General features: G+C 36.4%; 1 protein-coding gene across 6 annotated transcripts in view; it reads right to left on the minus strand.

The window, feature by feature from the left end:
- Positions 1-22,958, minus strand: part of TRPC1 (transient receptor potential cation channel subfamily C member 1) — a 47,911-nt gene that overhangs the window by 23,759 nt on the left and 1,194 nt on the right. For 4 of the 6 annotated variants that reach the window (XM_077827275.1, XM_077827276.1, XM_077827278.1 and 1 more), the window contains exons 2-8: positions 22,413-22,567; positions 19,052-19,153; positions 16,868-17,070; positions 13,532-13,663; positions 10,503-10,698; positions 8,704-9,040; positions 2,015-2,154 (exon numbers count right to left, since the gene is read on the minus strand). In XM_077827275.1, coding sequence (XP_077683401.1) covers positions 2,015-2,154; positions 8,704-9,040; positions 10,503-10,698; positions 13,532-13,663; positions 16,868-17,070; positions 19,052-19,153; positions 22,413-22,567 — 1,265 coding nt within the window. Of the gene's footprint in view, positions 1-2,014; positions 2,155-8,703; positions 9,041-10,502; positions 10,699-12,892; positions 12,976-13,531; positions 13,664-16,867; positions 17,071-19,051; positions 19,154-22,412; positions 22,568-22,958 lie in introns of those variants that run through there. The other 2 variants (XM_077827279.1, XM_077827280.1) reach the window with 2 other exon arrangements.

Genomic DNA, 22,958 nt, shown 5'->3' on the forward strand with positions numbered 1-22,958 from the left:
CATATGAGGCTTTACAACCCTGAAAGCTTTTTCTTCCCCCCAGTAGGAAATGAGGAAGCTGTTCAATATTTTTTATTTTCATCATTCAATTAGTGGTCCCTGCCTTATTTACTGCACACCACCCATGCCTGCAGTGAATACAGAATTCATTTTCTAATGGTCTTTCCTAGTGTGCTCATCACCAAGTGCATCACAAACATTTTAAGGTGGGTGCACAACTGATTGGAAAACCATACTCAGAGAGTAGTTATCAGTGGTTCACAGTCAAACTGGAAGGGCATAATGAGTGAGGTCCAACAGGCATCTGTCCTGGTCCCAGATCTATTCACTACCTTCATAAATGATTTGGAAAATGGCATACAGTACACTTATAAAGTCTACAGATGATATCATGATGGGAGGGGTTGCAAGCACTATTGCCAGCGTTATTGAGCATTCATAGCTCTGATTGACTTCAGTTTCATTTATGAACATTCAACACATTTACAAGTCAGGCCCCAGCTATCTCAAGATGGCTACACAGAAAATGAGGAACACAGCATAAAAGGCCACTTGTCAGAAATTTGGTGTAAGTGACTTGGTGAGCAACACAAGATTGTGGCGCGGGAAGGACAGAACTGAGTTTTCTTAGGTGGCATTCGCGTTAAAGACAAGTCAAGCCTTTCTCCTTATGCAGTCTATTACCTTATTCTCCACACACCTTACAGAGCAAATGAGTTACAGATCCTTCAAACAGCCTCAATGATTATATAATCCTGATTCACTCCCTGAACACCATCTATCCTATATGCTAAATGAGGCTGCGATCCCATGGAAAAAATAGTATGTGATCATGTAACAAAAGGCTGCTTCATAATGCACACACACACGGGATGGATTAAGAAATGAAGGCTGAAGTGGCAACCTGCATTCTGGTATTTCTTAACATCCGAATGCTTGATTTTTCAATCTTAATGAGGTTTGTTAAATGGAAATGTAATTTCCTAGATTTTTTTTGAAAGGAAAGGGTAAAAAATTCTGTCATGTACCACTGAAGAAACTTATGTGTCATCACTTGGGTTTGAACCCTGAATTTTCAACATTATAGCACATCTTGAACTACAAGATAACTAAATTATCTGGAAGCAGGAGAAGGCTGTTTTCCCAGCAGGGGAATGACCACCAAACCTATTTGCTGGATCTGGCCAAGTAGTCAGGGACAGCCTGGCACTCTGCCTCCCCCCGCCCAGGAAATAGAAGTCTCCTTCCCATGTGATTTCCCCCCACGGGGAGGGGAGATGAACCACGTGCTAGGTTCAGGGATGCCGGACCAGGTTCTCTCCCTTCCCAACTGCCAGAGCGGAGATCTGCTATAAGGTTCCCATTGCAGTGTCTGCTGCTGCATTAGCCCAGACTTTGAGATTATTCATGTTCAGTTATTTCTGTATGCTGCCAAAACTTTGCTGATGATGTAACCAACAGAAAGGAAATGGTGATTTTCAAAGGTTATACACCTCAGCCAACAGAATTTTATGGAGAAAAGAAAAGGCATTTTTCTGGCCTCAGGGTTTTCTCCCTGCTGAATTTAAAAGGCCTGCTGCATATAACTGAGGTGTTAGAGTTTCTTTAAAAAAAAAAAAAAAAAAAAAAGCAAGCACATTTTTTTTATATTGGAAAGTGTCCAGCAATATTAGTTCTCACTAAAACGCTAAAGAATCAGGGTAGCTGATGTGCCAGTTTCAGACAGGGGCACGTGCATAAGTTCACACCCCATTTCTGGAGTTTAAGCAAATGCGACAAAACATCCTGACATCTAGCAAAACTATAATTTCAAAATAGAAACTGCTGCTAGCCCCTCACATGCTTATGTTCTGCATCAGTGTTAAATATGTGCAGACTAAAATGAGACTATGGCCTTAAGTATTTAGGACTGCAGAATTATTTTTCCTAAGCCCTTCTCAAAATAAAAAAAATTCTGTATTTCCCCCCACAATCAGCCCCAGTTCAGCTTGAGATCTGAATCGTGGATATTCACCTTGTTATGAGCAACGACCTTGAGAGCAAAGGTTGCCAAATAGAGGGAATTCATGACAAAACTAAGCTGATTACGAGATTCTTCTAAAAAGTCTTCCAGGCCTTCATACCAAAGTCTTTTGACATCTGACCACACCATTCCTGGTGGAGAGAATAAAAGCAAACAAAAAGATGTCACTGCATTACACTGTATAGGCTTTCTACTAGTTCTAGTGTGTTCCCGATGCGTGTTTTGTTTTGCTTTTAAACTAAAATAAGGCCACCTACTTCTTTTCAAAGTGTTTTAGTGAGAAGAAGGAAGGGGGGAATTTTGTATATCTATCTGAATAGTACTGAGTTTGCTCATAAGTACAACAGTGCAGTAATCATCATTTATAATGATAAAGTAATTATAAATGTTTACCTTCCACAAGTCAACTCTTTAGCTGAAGAAAATTATCCTTAATAAGGGGGAAGAGGAGAGTCTGGTTTAGGAAAAGAGTCCAAAGCCTCACTACAGTTGACATTTTAAAAAGTCAACTTTATTTCAGAAAGCTTGGAACCTCATCACACTGTGCTACAAATACATTTTTGTGAATGTATTTGAACTAGAAAATGACCCAAGAAAAAACAGCTTAAAACTAAACTTCTCTCACTACAATCATCATAATTCCTGTAAGGTTAATGACTCAACAGAAATTTTTCCTACCTATTTGATTCAAGCTAACTTAACAGGAAACAAGGGGTTTTTGGTTTTACCCTGCAAAATGTACAGGTTTAGCCTATTCACAAAGAGATCTAAGGTCTTCAATGGAACTTTTTTCACCCTCGCTACTGAATCATAGACCTCAATTAGGTGTTAAATTCTACCATTATTAACCACTTTACACTGATTCAGAAAAATTCAGCTAATAAAATTCAGTGAGTGAATATTCATATCACAACCTGCCATTTCATAATTTCAAAGGACCTTTTGTAGAAATACAGCTGCACACTTAAGATACACAAATAATCAGTTATTTAATGTTCTTCTGATTATTTGGATAATTCAGATGTTTGCTACTATATTCAAAATTAGGAGAAAAGTAGCATTTACATTACTGGCAACTGAAAACTGTTGGACTTGGCACAGGTTTTTGCAAGTCTTCTAAAACTTTGGTCCAACAAAAGCAAAGGCAAGTCAGATAAATAACCTAAAATACTTTTTGCAGGGCATTCCTTGTTGTTCAGTAAGAAATATGTTGCGATGATAAAAGATTAGAGCCAAGCAGAATAGAAAACACATACTGCCACAGCCAGAAGTAGAAGGTAAAAGATCTATTCTTCCTGGTTATGAGTCTTAGTTTTGGGGTGTTTTGTCTGTACATTGCAAAAATTGTTTAATGTGTAACTAAAACTGACCTAGTTAACAAAAGAAGATAACGGTGTAAAACGGTAGTATAGGAAATCCTAAAAATGTTGCATCATTTGTCTAGAAGTATAAGATTTTGTTGCTTTTTTGTCTTGGATTGATTATTTTGGGAGGGAGGGCTAATAGCACTCAAAATATTGAAAAGTTAATCCAGTACAAAAAACCTGCTTTTAACTTTAAGTTTTGGAGTCAAAACAGAATTTTTGCTATGATCACACAGTATTGATTCAATAAAAAGTATACCAATGCTCCAAATTCTGACAAGATAAAGTTAGTTAATGATTGGTTGAAATAACATAATTCTCCTCCTCCAAGTTAATTTTAGTACTTTTTAAAAATAAATTTTATTGGAGGTATCCCAAGTTGCATTTATTCTGTATGTATCTCCTTATATGATTCAACAACAAATGCAAAATAACCCATTTATATACATTTAAAATACTTAATTTAAAAGTATTAAGATTTACTAATCTCAAAAAAAATCTTAGTTGGGTACTAGTAATGTGTCTGAGTTACAAATCACTCCCTTTCAATCTTATCTCATAACAAAGAAACAAATTCCCTTCACGGTTTTCAATATGAGTTAAGTGCCTAGGCACTTTTGAAAATCCCACTAAGTACCTACCTGCAACTAAACACTTTCAAAAATCTGTCCCTAAGTGACCTAGCAGCCTAAATCCCAATTTCAATCTTGACTTGAAAGCCTCGGTCACTTAAGTGTTTTACCCCTTGTCTTTACGAGTAATTTAACTAGAGGTCTGGCTCAACTGTACCCGTTAACTCACCCCTCCCCTTGTCCAGACACAAAATCTCCTCAAATACGTGTTGCTCATAGAATTACTTATGGAGCATGCTACATAACTTTAGTGCACAGTCTCTACTTGTAGGCCTGATCTGTTATACTGGAGGTGATTTAAGTATGCTAGGTCTATTGTTTTTCCTTAAAGAGGCTTCTTTCCACCTATGGATTAAATTATCATCACTCCTAATCTTACTAAAAAATTATATTGATTTTACAATTTATTAGGGCTGTCAAGCGATTAAAAAAGTTAATCGCAATTAATCGCACTGTTAAACAATAATGGAATACCATTTATTTAAATAGTTTTGGATGTTTTCTACATTTTCAAATATATTGATTTCAATTATAACCCAGAATACAAAGTGTACAGTGCTCACTTTATATTTATTTTTGATTACATATATTTGTACGGTAAAAGAACAAAAGAAATAGTATTTTTCAATTCACCTAATACAAGTACTGTAATGCAATCTCTTTATCATGAAAGTTGAACTTACAAATGTAGAATTATGTACCAAAAAAAAAAAAATAACTGCATTCAAAAATAAAACAATGTAAAACTTTAGCGCCTGCAAGTCCACTCAGTCCTACTTCTTATTCTCCCAATCGCTCAGATAAACAAGTTTGGTTACAATTTGCAGAAGATAATGGTCCCCACTTCTTCTTTACAATGTCACCTGAAAGCGAGAACAGGCATTCACATGGCACTATTGTAGCCAATGCTGAAAGATATTTACGTGCCAGATGTGCTAAAGATTCCCTTCACGCTTCAACCACCATTCCAGAGGACATGTTGATGACAGGTTCTGCTCGATAACGATCCAAAGCAGAGTGGACCGACATGTTCATTTTCATTATCTGAGTCAGATGCCACCAGCAGAAGGTTGATTTTCTTTTTTGGTGGTTCGGGTTCTGTAGTTTCTGTATCTGAGTGTTGCTCTTTTAAGTCTTCCGAAAGCATGCTCCACACCTCATCCCTCTGAAATTTTGGATGGCACTTCAGATTCTTAAACCTTGGGTCGAGTGCTGTAGATTTTTTTTGTTACATAACTGCACTCAAAAACAAAACAATGCAAAACTTTAGCACCTACAAGTCCACTCTGTCCTACTTCTTGTTCAGCCAATCACAAGACAAACAAGTTTGTTTACATTTTCAAGAGATAATACTGCCCACTTCTTATTTACAATGTGACCAGAAAGTGAGAACAGGCATTCGTATGGGACTTTTGTAGCCGACATTGCAAGGTATTTACGTACCAGATATGCTAAACATTTGTATGCTCCTTCATGCTTCGGCCACCATTCCAGAGGAAATGCTTCCGTGCTGATGACACTCGTTAAAAAAACAATGCATTAATTACATTTGTGAGGGGAGAACTATATGTCTCCAGCTCTATTTTATTTGCATTCTGCCGTATATTTCATGTTATAGTAGTCTTGGATGATGACTCGGCACATGTTCATTTTAAGAACACTTTTGCTGCAGATCTGACAAAATGCAAAGAAGGTACCAATGTGAGATTTCTAAAGATAGCTACAGCACTCGACCCAAAGTTTAAGAATCTGAAGTGCCTTCCAAAATTTGAGAGGAACAAGGTCTGGAGCATGCTTTCAAAAGTCTTAAAAGAGCAACACTCCGATGAGGAAGCCACAGAACCCGAACCACCAAAAAAGAAAATCAACCTTCTGCTGCTGGCATCTGATGATGAAAATGAACATGTGTCGGTCCACACTGCTTTAGACTGTTATTGAGCAGAACCTGTCATCAGCATGGACGCATGTCCTCTGGAATGACGGTGGAAGCATGAAGAGACATATGAATCTTTAGCATAGTGTTTCCCAAACTTGGGACGCCGCTTGCTCAGGGAAAGCCCCTGGTGGGCCGGGTCAGTTTGCTTACCTGCCACATCCGCAGGTTCGGCCGATCGTGGCTCCCACTGGCCGCGGTTCGCCGCTCCAGGCCAATGGGGGCTGCGGGAAGCAGCAGCTGGTATGTCCCTCGGCCCGTGCTGCTTCCCGCAGCACCCATTGGCCTGGAGTGGCAAACCGCGGCCAGTGGGAGCCATGATTGGCCGAACCTGCGGATGTGGCAGGTAAACAAACTGGCCCGGCCCACCAGGGGCTTTCCCTGAGCAAGTGGCATCCCAAGTTTGGGAAACACTGCTTTAGCACATCTGGTATGTAAACATGTTGCAACGCTGGCTACAACAGCGCCATGAGAACGCCTGTTCTCACTTCCAGGTGACATTGTGAACAAGAAACGGGCAGTATTATCTCCTGCAAATTGTAACCCACCTTGTTTGTCTGAGTAATTGGCTGAACAAGAAATAAGACTGGGTTGACTTTCATGATAAAGAGATTGCACTACAATACTTGTATTAGGTGAATTGAAAAATACTGTTTCTTTTGTTTTTTTACAGTGCAAATATATGTAATCAAAAATAAATATAAAGTGAGCACTGTACACTTTGTATTCTGTGTTATAATTGAAATCAACATATTTGAAAATGTAGAAAACATCCAAAACTATTTAAATAAATGGTATTCCATTATTGTTTAACAGTGCGATTAACTGCTATTTTTAATCGTTTGACAGGCCTAATACATACCTATACTATCACCAATCCACAATGTGATATTACTTGCTGGTACTTTTGAGTAAATACGGTTTAAAAATGCTTATGAATTGAACAGTTTTTAGATTTCTAGACATTCAACAGAATCACCTCACAAAGTATATATTTTTAAAAGTAACAGAATCAGTTTAGACAAAAACTGTAAACTTTTCAACACTAGCATTTTACCAACTTCCAATCAAATAAATGAGGATATAGATTACATGTCTGTCTATAGTCTTTTAAGAATTAACATATGTTAAGGCTGTTAGAATTTGGTTCTCAAAGTCCTAGAGATTCTAACTTTAAAAGAAAACCATTAAAAGGGCTGACAAATTCATAAAACAGAACAGTGAAAGTTTGGGGACCTACTCTACTCAAAAGCAATATCTGTACTCCCTCTACTGGTTCTGCACCAACCACAATTAACTTGCAAATATGCTTCTCTGGGATGTGCTGATATTATCAATGATATTGGTATATAAAAAGGAAGTACATACAATGGAGACAAATTTAAAATAGCATTAGAAAACAAAAGGAGAAAGAGGAAAAAAATCAATGGTTTTCATATACTGAATAAGAAGATTTTACATAAGAGACTAAAAACAAATATTTTTCTTCTTAAGCCATTTTCCAGTTCTGCAGTGGCTCTACCTTTTATCTGAAATTGAACTAAAACTCAAACATTGCAGAACTGGAAATGCAAGGCCAAGTTACCAATCTTTTTCTATACTGCCACACAGGAAACTGGGTTCAATTGGTGGTCTCCCCCTCCCTGGGTTGTCGGGGACTAGACTGCTGTAAAGGTTTCCTATTTAAACCTTAGAAGGGAGAGATTTTGCACTGCTCAGCAGCAAACACTTGGACCAAATTCCATCCTTTTTTTTAAAAAAAAGCTGCATCAATAAAGGGCCTTGAGTAGGGAAAATATAGGTAAATCCTCATGGCTCCAGAGACCCACATCTCATACAGTAACAAAAATCAATTTGAAATAGAAGAGAAATAGAAGAGTTGATTGAGCTGAAATAAATACATATTTATTCCAAGAATCTGTAAGTATTTCAACCCAGATAAATTTTATCAACTTGCATAAAGTGCATGAAAAGTTTTAATTGAATGTGTTTTTCCAAGAAGCTTAATATGATCTTTTTAATTACATTTTCTCTACCTTTTGAAACTTTTAACTACCTATATTGAAATTCTATCAAACATCAGCCTAACTTCAAACCTTGCCCCAAGTCATGAGAGAACCAAGATCACTTTAAAAATTCCAAATGAAAGTTACGTTTTTGTTAAAAAAGAGAGAGAGAGAGAGAGAGAGAAAGGAAAAGCAGGACCTAGCAGAAATTAAACAGCTGCTTTGTAGGTGGCTGACCAAAATATACTATTGGCTCACAATGGCTGAACAGACGACATAATAAACAAAATGACCCAGTCATGAAAAGGGTGTTGAAAAATTAAGATGATCTCTGAACTCTGTAAATTTTCAATTTGGCATCAATGAAAAAAATCACTAGCAATCTCTCACTATCTCTTATGGAAGAAGTAACTAATCATAACAGGAACACATGTGCTTACTTTTTTTATGTCATTATTGAAAACAGTCCTGCAACTTAGTTAAAATACATAGTTCTCACATTATCATCTTAACATCCCAAACGATCATTCTTGCCTGAAACAGCACTCTACCAACCCTTCCAAAATAGCATTCCTGGTCACTCCATTAGATCATAAGTACGTCACTTCCTTCACCCTTTATCCTCCAGCCAAGCACTGATTGGAATTCTCATTTCCTACAGTGTAGCACACAACATTATTGCTGGATCAATGAAATAGCCAATGTCAGAACCTTTTGTCTAATTTTATATCCATCTGATACTTACCAATAAGCCATATTATCAGAAGATAGTCTATTCTCTCAAGTGCTGGCCCCATTGTATTCTTCTTATTCTCATTGTAGACCAATGAATACAAGTTAAGTAATAGCAGGAACGTGAAATATGAAGCTCCATGAATAATAAACTTCATAAAAGGAGTGTGAATTATTCGACCTACTCGAGATTTAGGGGCTAATAAGTAACAGAGAGACAGAACTGGCCAAAAGATGCCAACTGTCAAAACAGTCAAAATCTTCTTACACGTGTGCTTGCGTCGGTAGCCTGCCATCTGTCCAAACCACACAGTGTTGAGAAACTGCTGGCAGTTAGACTGGGCAACAAACTGGAAAAAAAAAAACAAGCCCTGATTAAGGAAACCATTATTAAAAATCTATATTCAAGCCATAAGTCAGTTGTAGATCATACTGTATTACACATTTTCTGCTGAGCAAGTAGACAATTATCTTGAAAGAATAATTTTTAAATGTTACTTTTTAAAATGTTAATATGGAGACAAAAGGAAAATATTAGTAAGATAATCACAAATATGAATTACTTTCACCTCCTTTCCCACCCACAAGTTTAGAACATGGATTCCACAGCACTAGTTTTTTTATGGATATCAAGAACAGATTTCTTGAGAGGTCAGGATAACAGTAAGATTAAGAATGATTTAGCTGTTTCTTTTTTTTATCATTTAGAAAACTGTTATACAGACCTAAGAGCCATGCCATTCTCCAAAACTTGCTGCTTCCTATGGGACTGATTCTGTGAGGTACTATGTGCCCCCAAAGTTCACTAACACCATTGTGTTGTGCATTGTGTTGTCTTTGCCGTTAACAGGAATTAAGGACCCTCAATGCTTTACAATGACCAACTAATCCCATACTAGTCAGATCTACTTCTTAATTTTTATGGCTCTAATTCAGCGAAGAATTTAAGCTATCACTTAAAGTTAACCTTGTTTTTAAGTGCTTTGCTAAAACAGGGCCCACACAACCAGGAACTTTCAGTCTGAAATATTATGTAGATCAACTGATTTAAACAAAAATTCTGTTAGAAAAGTACATGTGTCAGAAACTGTTTGTATTTCAGTACTGTTTGAAGTTTAATTTCAAGATGAATAGAAAAAAATAATTCCTCCTTCACAACCATAATAGTTCAGAAAACCTATCACGAAAAATTCTCACTATAACAAACCTGCCAGCAATAAAATATTTATTTATGAGGGAGAGAAGGATGGATGGCTCTTTTCTCATACCACACAGGAAAAAAATAAATGATATATTTCATCTAATCACAATGGTAAAAAAGGTATGATCAAAAACAGAAGTGCATCTGAAATACTTTTTGTATGTTTGCTTAAAAAATATCTGTTGCACATAATAGTCCAGTCTTCTGTGGGTTGTAATACTATGGTCTAATTGTAGGGTTTAGTGTGCGAGTGCTGGGAGATGGTGGTGGTGGCGGCCTCTGACATACAGGAGGTCAGATCAGATTATTTGGTGTCCCTTCTGACCTTAAACTCTATGACACTATGGCCCTAAGTATGGAAAATTCACTCACTATAGCTAGTTTTGGTTTTGTTTTGTTTTTAAAAACAGTCCTCATTTTATATGACCTTTCAAATTTTTCTTACTTTGCTATCTGTAAATTTTGATTACCATTGAAGGAAATATTGTTTCATCAGTTTGTTTGTGTACAGTGAAATCTAAATTTATCGATAAAAAACTAATCCTTTCAAGCCTATGTATAACAAATTAAGAGAGAGAGAGAGAGAGAGACACACAGAGAGACAGACATACCTCCTTTTGGTTATACTTGATAGCAAGTTTTAGGCGACTCAAATTCATCCTCTCTTCTAACAATCCTCGTTTGTCCACATGCTCATCACTAGCTGTATGGTTTAGGATAACTTCCAGTTCCCGTGAGTTCCGTGCCTGTGCAAGCAAATCTTTAGCAAAGGTTTTGCATTGCTGGGCTAGTTCCTCATAATCATTTCTAGAAAATACAAAAGTAGCAGATATTAATGTACCTCTGACTCAGACTTCAATATACACATTAATTATCTCTCTTAAGTGGCGGGACAGAAAGATATGCTTCACAAAACTGAGTTATATGAAGCTGTTATATAAAATTAGGGGCCAACAGCATTTTCTAGAGCCATTCACAGTGAAGACAGGTCTATGCAAGTTTCCAGTGTAACAACATATTTCAGTTCTGTGTGCACCATCCTTTGTATCCTAATCTGACAGATCTATGGAGGTGAAATTACTAAACAGAGTTGTAGTGTAATATTTGCCTTCTTTTTACTTGTAACTTAAAAGTTTAAATCTCCACAGGTTAAAATGTACACTTCCCAGTCTCCCTCATAAAAATTTACTAATAGTCACCTAATCTTCTTACAATAATTCACAGCATGGGAAAAAGTTGACTATTTCTTATGTAGGAATTTTTTTAATCCCATCAGTTGAAAGTTAAGACTATTTGTTGGAACTGATTTATTAAATTAGTAGATACAGAGAAAAATCACACCTTCTTCTAGTCTCACCAGGGAATGTAATATACTTCAATACAAGTTATCGTCACGTAAGAGCAAGAGCTGAACCCTCACTGAGAGAGAATAGTGCCCAAACGAAGAAACTAGATTTAGGATATGATATTTTGCCTTGGACAAGAAAATATCTACATGAGATTAGGAAATGATGGCTGAGATAGATAGTTATCCCCTACATTTCTGCAATCATTTTTAATTACAGGGAATATAAAGAAAGCAAGTTGTAGTTTAATGGATGTGAACATGCAGGGAGAAAGCTAACAAGAACTATAAGTGGATCTTTCAAATCGTCATCTGATCCTTTATGGATACAATACTGAAGTATTTGTGTCGGAGGGAGATGGGGAGACAGGACAGAGAAACCTTGAAACAAAATTTTTAAATTAGTTCCATTTGTATCCTCCTTGTTCACAGATTTCACTTTTTTCCTTCAACCATTTTATTTTTAAAAAATTGTGACTAAGATACAACCTCTGCATTTTTGCTGCAATACAGATACAGAAATTGAAGACTGTGTGCTCAGACAAGCATTTCTGAAGAGAATTATGAAGAGCCATGTGACTCACGCAACAATTCAAATGTAAAGCTTAACCTTTTTTTACTACAGTACAACTTTTACCAAATTTCTGATGTGGTTATGACCAGCCATTCCAATGCATGAAAGATTTTTTTTTTAAATCATTTGAACTTTTTTTTTTTTAAATGTACCTAATAATGGTAAATAAGTAGCTTTTTGCAGAGTAGCCTTGTATTTTAAAAATACACTGATGTGTTTAAAATAGTAGTTTAATGTATTATCCTTATAAAAAAGGAGACTTTCTAAAGAGATCTCCATTTACAACAGACAGCAAAAATTAGATACAAGTTAATCTATTATATCAGAAATATACTCCCGCTACTGATCACAATATAACTGGAGGTTGTAGTATTGAAGCAGATCTCATAACAGAACAGAATATTAAATTACTGGAGCTGTAATTTCAGTATGAAAAGCAATGTCAAGGCAGAGCCTAAACTTGTTTAATCAGTTTATGCCAAGACTACTACAATATTACAAATAATATTGCGATTTTTTAACTTTCACCTCCTCCCACAGATAGGCAATTGGCATCGCCAACTCTCCCAAATGTATAGTAAGGTGATTTTGGCCACTGCTGCAGGAATTCTCAGTTCCACATCTTCCTGCCCCCTCCCAACTCCAAATCAATTCTGTCCCACAAGTTCCCATATCATATCAATTCTGTCCCCCGCATCTCAGATCTGCTCCTCCTGCAGCTCCAGGAGGTCTTCAGGGTCTTTACAGTTTTTCCTTATTACGATAAGCCTGTGCTTTAAGTCTTAATGGTCTTATAAACTAACATCTAGCAGCAGTTCTTTACTTGCATCATTTTATTCCCATCTCTTTACGAAAGGCTAAATCCAACCTCTATATGAATACTTTAAATAGAAGTGGTAATTAACAGTCGCCAAATATTTTGAAATTTTTAACAGGAAAAAAAGCCTGATTAGTTTAACACAAAATCATGTGGCTTGTTAGTTTATAATATAGACATGGCACTTTTGGTATCAAATGTTTTATTTATTTATTTTTACATTTTAGTGTTCATATAGAGTAAGCAAAGAGAAAAACAAACAAACCTGAGTCGGGCTCCATGTGGACAAGTGCTGTATAGTGTGTACATGAACCCCAAGGACTTGCAGAATTCCTTGTTATCTTAGTCCTGGCAAATTACAGAATATGTTTGAGATATGAGTAAGCTAGAAATTGTGTGGGCTAGGAACTAAGTGTTGTGGTGTCCAACTAGTTTTTAATATCAGTTCACTTCAAATTTCAACTCAGATCTGGGGAGGTGAAAAGCTGATGACACTAAACACACTCAAGTGCCTACCACTAAAAAGGATCAAACGATTAAGGCTATGTCTACACTAGAGAGCTTACAGTGGCATCGATGTACCGATGCAGCTGCGCCACTGTAAGATCTCTCATGGAATAGTTACACCTCTGAGCGACACACATTTTGCCGACATAAAGAGTAGTGTAAACATAGCCTCATTATGGCAAAATGAAAAAGTTTTGGCAGACACTGCTCAGCAATGTTGTAACTACTTTTTAAAATGTGTTTGATGATTCATCAGTCTTAATTCATTCCCCACCATTAATCTCAATCTGATTTTTTTTAATAGCTGACTACAGTGCCAAACAAACACAAAAACATGAGCTATGTGGAAAACAAAAGAGAGAGACAAAAGTAAGTTTGTATTTCTTTTCATTCCTACCTGAATTCAACTTCGACAAGACTTAGCTCTTTTAAGTCTGCACTAAGTTCAAAAGCTCTCAGGATTGGATCCTCCTCTGTCAACATTATTAAGGCAGGACTGGCCAAACAACGATAGATGTCAAGACGAAATCTGAGACAAAAGGTTCAGAGAGTAAGGCAACTTCTTAAGATGAAGACGCTTCATTTGATTAGCATTTGCAAATCACAATACGTCCTCAAATCTCAGAAACGCTAAAACTAATTTAAAGAGAGATTACAGCCATAAAATCGGGGGGTGGGCGGGTTCATAAATCTCACTAGGTAGGGTGCTCACATCTACTTTGAAGTCCATTGCAAAAGGACAAAAGGAAATTAAAGTTCCATTTATACTCTCCCAGAGCATTTATGCCTGCTGATTTTGATTTTAGGCCTAAAGACAACATACTGGGTCACTTAGAATTTTCAAGTGAGAAACATTTAATGTGATGTGTCAAAGGAGGAAACGATTTTGAGTCCAATTCTGCAGTCCTTCATATATGAAGAACTCCCATTATTTTAAATGGAGTTTATATCATAGGAAGGCTGCAACACTGGCTTGCTCTATTCTCCTCACTGCTATTCCAACCACAGTCAGTACAGCAGCAGAAGACATCAGTTAAAGTAATGCTTGTTCCAATCAGACAGCAGGACTGGTAAATGACATGAATTTCAAAGGTGCAAGGTCACATAGCATTAATCATGACACACAGAAAAAGTCAAAAGGAATGTATTAAATGAGGCAGAAGCCTCAACTTTAATAAATGAACCTCAAAGCAATGGAGAACGGGAAGCAAAATGCCTCTATCTTCAATTACCGAGCAGCTATTTGGGTCCAGTACGGTAAAACTGTCTACAGTAACCAGGAGGGAAGGGAGACAACATCCTTATACCATACCCTCGTTCATGAGATGAGAGTACTCACTAGTGTGACTTAGCTTGTATGAGATTTAAGACCACCCTCATTCCAAACTAACCCAGGTTGATGCCAGTAGCCTCCTGTGTTCCATGCTCAATTTTTTACCCCAAGAGCATGTTACCCATTCAGTCTAAATGCACTGGACACCAGCTGCAAGTTGCAACGAAGTTTTGTGTTTGTTTTTCCCTCCCTTTTAACTACCTTAACTAACTAGCCAGAACTCTGGGTTGCTATGAGGAAGGTTGAAAAAAAAAAAAAAGACATGATCCTATCTTGTGTGGTGGGGGAATGATCAGGAAATACTCTTCATCTATGTAATGACCAGTAATTCTCATCCTGCTAATATCAGATTGTTGTAGTAGGCAAAATAAGTCTGAACTTTAAAGGAAAATTAATGGGCTATAAGTGCAATAAAAATAAACTTCATATCCATTGCATAAACATAATCCAAGAAAGTTTTTAGTTACCAAGATTTCCATCAAAGATCTCTAAAAAGCAATGTAAAAATTATTTTGGAAACTGGAAGGATAAATTCCAAGTTAAAAATACCTGTTAGAAATTGATTTTTGATCCATTAACAACTATTTCCATTAGACAAGGAAATAAGTGTTTCACTCAAATGCAAATCAGATCAGTTGGAGAGGATGTAAACCTAGTTAAAAACTTTTTTGAAGACTAGAATATAAAATTAGTAAAAGTCTTTCCAGCTCAGGCTCTGCAACTGAGAATATTAGGTTCCATCAACACTACAACTTTTACTGATTATGTTGAACTAAACAGCAACCAGCAAAATGTTTAAAAAATAAATCACACACTAATTTGTCATAAGATTTCAAAAGGTCAGAGCTCTGGGGATAATTTGATCCACTGTGCTCTAGTCTTAAGTGTCACAAGAACAATTAGGGGAAAAAAACAACAGTAAATGCGGTAATTTATATTTAATACTAGCTCTCTTAAATTATCATCACAATTAGATTTTTAGTGCATGTAATCCACATTGTACCTGCAAAGGAAGTGTCAGCAATTTCTATAACGTCAGAATACTGAAGTCCAGAGAAAGCAGCAAATGTAGGTGTGTTAATCTCATTTACAGCACTGCTTTTCCCTTTGCAAAATTTATATGTAATTTCACAGTTCCAAAACATGTACATCATACCTCCCACACCACCTTTACACTTCCACTCTGGAACAAAGTTGTCAAATCTCAATAGTTCATTTCAGTTTCATCTATATGTAACTTTCTTAGGTATTTCTAAGGCTATGTCTACACTTTTGTCCGTCAGGGGCGTGAAAAAACAAAACAAAACACCCATTCCAACTGACAAAAGTTTCACCGGCAAAAGGACCAGCGTGGACATCGCTATGTCGGTGGGAGACACTCTCCTGCCAACATAACTACCGTCGCTCATTGGGGTGGTTTAATTATGCGGTCATGAGAGAGCTGCCAGCATAGAGCAGCTACACAGGAGACCTTGCAGCAGTACAGCTGTGTCGCTGTAAGGTCCATAGCGTAGACATAGCCTAAGTCACTAATATCTTGGTGTAGATTCTGATATCCTTACTTATACTGAAGTCAACGGGAATATTCAAGGAGTAAGGTACTACCCAACATGGGTAAGGGTATCAGAATATTGCCCTTTGTATTTGAATGCCAATACCAGTGCTTTCAGTTTAGTTTTGAGCCATTTTGACACACAGGAGTTGCTCAAAATGTCAGACTGTAACTACAGTCCACTTATACTACCTTTATATGTATGGGAATTATTCTGTAAATGCCTCAAATATCTAATTATTTCCAGTCTTGAAGTATTTTGTTGCGTTTAATAAATAAAATTTGTGGTTTGAGTCAGCAAACTGCTTTTCCATTGCACCCTTACATCATACTTACATAAAATGTAAAATATCATATTCCATTTAATTTTACACATTTGGTTCTCCATTTTCCAAATTAAGTTCTGATAAAATGTTGTTTTCTTAGGCTTACAACCCTCCTTCTAGCATAAATTACAATTATTGAAAGAAATTAGATAATTTACTATATTTGAATTTTTTCCTCTTTTCTTCCTTCATGAAATTAGTTAATAAAAATAAAGTATTTTTAAATGAAAATTTTATTTCTATGGCTCCCGCACCCAAAGACCCCCAACACCTCACAAAAAGACATACTTAAAACAAATCTGAATAAACACCTTCAGATCACAGAGGGAAACCGAGGAAACCCCACTGACCTCCACCAAGGCATACAAGCTCAATCTATCCCCAAATAAATATATGAGATAAAATACACCTCTAAATTCCAACTTAAAGAGAGACATGTTGACTCTGAATGATGCTACAGATTTATGTAGTTTGGTATACCTTGAGGATTTTTTGTTATTACCAAGATCTGATATTTCTGACCTGGAGTGCCGTAGGCTATCTTTTTTGTTCTTTGCTGTGCACAAGGTGCATTCACAGCCAACAGCATGAGGTTTGGGTAGAGATATATCCTGTTTTAACAGCATAGTAAGGATTTCATAGTTGTTACGATGAGCAGCTAGAATGACAGGTGCTACATCCATAGTTGTTGAGTACTCTGGGTTCTGAATACGCTCCATAAGTTTCTGAAATAACATTTAGACAAGTTTTAGATTATCACATGCAACTTTATTAAAACGTTTATCTATAAGTTATAATTAACATGATTGATCAACATGGGCCCAAGTCAAGTTCTGATTAACACATTCCCCCCACCAATAATCTTGATTTCACAAATTTGTAAGCTATCTAAATATTGGAAATTGCCTGCCTTCCAAAGATACAATTACACTATTGTCTCATTTCAGTTCTTAGAGGACAAATATACACATTAATTATAGTCAGCAAAAAGGACAAGGGTTAAAAAGCCATGAAGACTGAACCCTCTCATCACCAGAAAAAACCGTCCCTCAGTTAGGGTTCAAGAACATTAGCAGAGCTGTATGGAAAGACTATTCAGCTGCTCCTCACACTGCACCTGTTCTGAGGATAAAGAAAGAACTTTTAGATTCTAGGGCAATAATTTTTGGTGCCTTTCACCAATACAAAATTCATATGAGCAATGAAGAATAAACATTTAATTTTTGCAACCTGCATTACTTGGACAGACCTCGATGTGGGGAAAAAATGCTGCGGTTTCCCTTGGTAAAGGAGTTCTCTCTATATGTTCCATTACTTCTCTGATAAAATTCTATATGTCCATACTCAGATCTTTTTTTTTTTTTAATTAATTTACTTTAAAATCGGAGCTCACCCCTTCTATAATGTAACTCCCACTTAAAGGAAAGTTTACTTTCTCTATTTCCTCAACATATCGTGAGAAACATGTGATAATGACTTTAGCAAAATAAGAGTCCTTCAGAACTTTGGGGAATCCTGGCTGCGAAGGAGGAAATCATTTATAATTCGTAACAAAAGCAGGTGGTCAGTATCACACTTTTTTTTTTTTTGTTCATGAGTTGGAGAAGATAATGTTCATGCTCCATTCACTCATGACTTTGCTTCATTCCACAATCTGAGAGTCAGTCATCCCTAACACAAAATAAAATATGCAATTCATAACCTACCCACAGGCAATCTCCCTTGAATTCTGCTTTGTACTGTACCAACAGGGAATGCTCGGAGCTATATAAATTGTAAGGAATACTACTTTGAAAGGAAACTGTGTTAAGGTTAAATGAGATCCACTTACATATTCATGAGCTATTTGCACAAAAAATTTCAACCATTTTGTAGCTCTGAGAGAGATAGCCTGGTACAATACATAAGAACTCCAACTGTTTTCTTTTAAGGGCCCTATTTCATTGTGTCTCTTCCTTTTTTATTTCCTCTTGGAAGAAAACTTAAAAGATTAAAAACATTTTCCACATGTGTAGTATGTGTCCTCATGGAACTGTCAGAATGAGAATCTTGTTATGAGGAAAGAAAATTGTTTAAAGTTGCCCATAGAAAAATAGAATTCAGTATTTTTTTTAAAATTTTTAAGTAAAATTTTTTCTTGAGTGATTTTTTTTCCCCATTCCAGTATTCAGGTGCAGAGAAACTATACAAAACTGATTTGTAATGTGCACGTGTACACATGCATACTCACCTCACTCACTCCTGCAGCATTACAGACATGCTTACTCATTACAAGGTTTTTCCACTCAGTAAAACTTTTTAAAGCACCTTGATATTTAGTGATTGTAAGGAAGGATCTCAAACTATTAGTTTTTAAATGAAGGTAGAAATTTCAGGTGAATCTTAAATTCAGTGAAGTTTTACCCCAAATCTACTGGGTTTTTTCAGTCAGATCTGCCAATAATTTGTACTACAAAAACGATTTACAAGCATCGATTTTTTTTACTTTTCATGTGTGTAATATGATAGTTAACACTAACTTTAAATTAATAGTGTAAATATACTATTCAAATCAAGATCCTCATATGAAGATCTGCATCTGTAACAGGACTGAATTTAGACCTTAGTCTTCAGTTAATTTTTTACAGCCTCTTAGCCTTAGAGGATTTTTTTTTTTTTAAATTTCTGGTGTACCAACTAAAATTAACAAGAATTAATAGTACTAACTACAATAGTTGGTCTTGAGGATCGTTTTGGTCGATGATTAAGTAATATATCAACAGCTCCCACCACTTCTGAGTCAATCGCCACCAAAAGTGCATCTGTAGACTGAAGAGAGAAAATAGGAGGTTAAATCTGAAGCAACGGTAAAATAGACAGTATGCAAAAAAAACAAAAAAAGTAGGATTTTGAAGTTAAACAGCAAATGATGTACTCAAATACATTACAAAGAACTACAGAGTTTTTTTTTTTTAAAAAGACTGCCATAAAATGATGAAGATGCAAAAGAAAAATCACTACAATTTTTGGCAGATATAAGAAATATGCAGGAGCAGATTAAATTCATTATAGAGTAAAAGTGATCTTAAAAACAGCATAATGGAAGATAGATAGAAAACTAATACAAACAAGCTTCTCCCGCATTACTATTCTCCAGGGTCAAACCTGCAATCCTTGTTAATCTAAGCAAAGACACTGTTTGTAGTTTGAAGTCTGTTCTAAATCCCCAGGAGTGTCTCCTACTAAAACAATGCATAATCTGCAGCATTAATCAACATTATCCATCCACTCTACCACATATAGGGTGAAGATTCAAAATCTTTGGGTCATTCTATGAGTTAACATGGTGCTAGTGACAGTTTTGTTCCACTGCAAGAGTGACCAACAATGATCTGAAAAGGAAAGTGATCCCCCTCAACAAACTTCACTCCTAGGTCCCGGACTGAAGGAGCTGAAACAAGATATAATTTAAAGAAATGTGACAGAAGGACCAATGTTGAGGGCTATTTAAAATGCGTATGTTGTATCCTGTCCGAATGAGGGAAAAAGACACAAACCATTCAAGAAGGATCAAGGAAGAGTCTCTGGCTCCTTGCCATTTTAGCAACACAAAATATAATTCCTGCCTGGAATACCTCTATTTGGCTTGGTACAATTGTAGATGATGTCAGACAACCACACAATCAAGAATAAAGAAAAGGAGTACTTGTGGCACCTTAGAGACTAACAAATTTATTAGATCATAAGCTTTTGTGAGCTACAGCTCACTTCATCGGATGCATACAGTGGAAATACAGTGGGGAGATTTTATATACACAGAGAACATGAGACAATGGGTGTTACCATACAAACTGTAACAAGAGTGATTAGGAAAGGTGAGCTATTACCAGCAGGAGAGCAGAGCGGGGACCTTTTGCAGTGATAATCAAGGTGGGCCATTTTCAGCAGTTGACAAGAATGTCTGGGGGCGGGAAGGAGGGAATAAACATGGGGAAATAGTTTTACTTTGTAATGACACAGCCACTCCCAGTCTTTAGTCAGGCCTAAGTTAATTGTGTCCAGTTTGCAAATTAATTCCAATTCAGCAGTCTCTCGTTGGAATCTGTTTTTGAAGTTTTTTTGCTGAAGAATTGCCACTTTCAGGTCTGTAATCGAGTGACCAAAGAGATTGAAGTGTTCTCCGACTGGTTTTTGAACGTTATAATTCTTGACGTCTGATTTGTGTCTATTTATTCTTAAATCAGACGTCAAGAATTATAACATTCAAAAACCAGTCGGAGAACACTTCAATCTCTTTGGTCACTCGATTACAGACCTAAAAGTGGCAATTCTTCAGCAAAAAAACTTTAAAAACAGACTCCAACGAGAGACTGCTGAATTGGAATTAATTTGCAAACTGGATACAATTAATTTAGACTTGAATAAAGACTGGGAGTGAATGGGTCATTACACAAAGTAAAACTATTTCCCCATATTTATTTCCCTGCCCACCCGGCTGTTCCTCAGCCATTCTTGTCAACTGCTGGAAATGGCCCATCTTGATTATCACTACAAAAGGTCCCCCCGCCCGCTCTCCTGCTGGTAATAGCTCACCTTACCTGATCACTCTCGTTACAATGTGTATGGTAACACACATTGTCTCAGGTTCTCTGTGTATATAAAATCTCCCCACTTATTTCCACTGTATGCATCCGATGAAGTGAGCTGTAGCTCACAAAAGCTTATGCTCCAATAAATTTGTTAGTCTCTAAGGTGCCACAAGTACTCCTTTTCTTTTTGCGGATACAGACTAACACAGCTGCTACTCTGAAACAATCAACAATGAAGCTGTACAGGGTTGTACACTGATCCTTAACTATTCTGTTGCTTTGTAACTCTTCCCCCAGTCTCCACCATTTTTCAGCTTTACTGCTGATCAATCACACATTTTAATAGTGATCATCTCTAGTTAAGCCAATCTTCCAAAATTCCATTATCCTGCATGGAGCAAATAATTTTATTTTGAAAGTGGGAGTAAAATATCAGTTTCTGTACATTACCATCATGGTAAAGGCGAGAGGGTAGGTTCTGTCTGGGCTGGTAACTTTTCATGAGGCTTCTGCAAGGCTAAGTTAAACCACCTTTTATTTTTCACTTTACATTGTTCTTTGTAAACTTAACATTTCTGTTTAAAAACGGGGAAAGTTAGAATAGAAACTTGTCCCCTCTTAGCAACAGAGGAAGCAGCATCTTATCAAGGAAAGCTTGGTGGGCAGCACATGCTTCCACTGCTTGAAAGACACTGGAGAAAGCAGGCTTGGAGGGAGAGCTAGCCATCATCACAATCACCTGAACAACTTGGGAGCAAAGCAGAATTGAGGAATGGCAAGAGATTCAGACAGAAAGCTTGTAAGTCAAAACTAAAAATTCACAGGTAGATACACTTTCATCATTCCACTGAATTTAAAATCCCTGTCAGTCAGAGATCTATGTTGAACCTTATTCTAACCGCAGTGTGGAAAAGAAGCAACATTGTGCAATTCTGAAATGAAACAGGAAAAAAAATGGTGCTACTTCTTATATCGTAATTAACTTTTAACATCATGTAAAATATAATTATTTAACAATACACTGTACCTGAACTCTGAACTACAGAAGTGTACGCTTGCTTTAGACTAGAGCTAAGATACTTGAAAAGAATATTTAATGTTCTAACTTCACTCTTCACCCATCCTAAAAGTTGTTATTATCTAGTGGCGAAGTGATATTTGCATTCTAAATATTTTAAGAATTTACAATTCCATTGCAGAATATTAAAAAGTAGTCAGTAATTTGTTTGGGGAACAATGTGTGCACTTGCTCTGCAGCGCAAATAACCAAATTATTTCCAGAGCTCTACTGGAATCACTGAAGATGGTGATGCAGTAACATGAAAATAAACAAATTTGCCATCTTTATTTAAGCTCCACTAGAAACATGACGTAGGCATGGAGGAGGAAATCAATGTTTACCAACTGAAAAAGGACAAAATTGATAACTTTTTTCTTGCAGGTTCTGAAAAGACAACAAAAAACAACAAGGACATAACGAGTGTGTAGTGGTTCTGTACCTGACAGCCATAATCCAAAAGAAGCTGTAGTATGTCCAAGTTTTCATTTTCAATGGTAATGGTTATAGCATTTCTCCCAAGCACATCCACACAATTTATGTTCATGTCACCTGAGCTGTTCTGCTCCAAGAGTTTCTTAACCATGTAATAGTCACCTAAACAAGCAACATACGAATATGTCTTAGTATTTTGGATTCATTTTTACTGGTATATATTCTGAAAATTAAATAAAACATAATACTTTTATCAATTAGAATAAAATGCAAAGCATATGCTCATGGTAAAATTTAAGATGACTTTAAATATGAAATAATCTACCAGTAATCCATGACATCTGACCAAAAATATTTAACATATAAGGCTGCTGAGCAGCCAAACTAGAAACGGGTTATTTACATTAGATGTGAAATTAAACAACACAGTTAAGTCACTCTTCCTCACCCCTTATAAATCCCAACTCAGGAAAGCTCTTAAGCACATGCTTAGATTTATTTCTATTCAGGAAAGTATTTAAGCTTCTGCTTATGTCCCACCAGTACAAACTCA

The sequence above is a fragment of the Eretmochelys imbricata genome, chromosome 9 (genome assembly GCF_965152235.1).
Source record: "Eretmochelys imbricata isolate rEreImb1 chromosome 9, rEreImb1.hap1, whole genome shotgun sequence".
In the NCBI taxonomy this organism is placed as follows: Eukaryota; Metazoa; Chordata; order Testudines; family Cheloniidae; genus Eretmochelys; species Eretmochelys imbricata.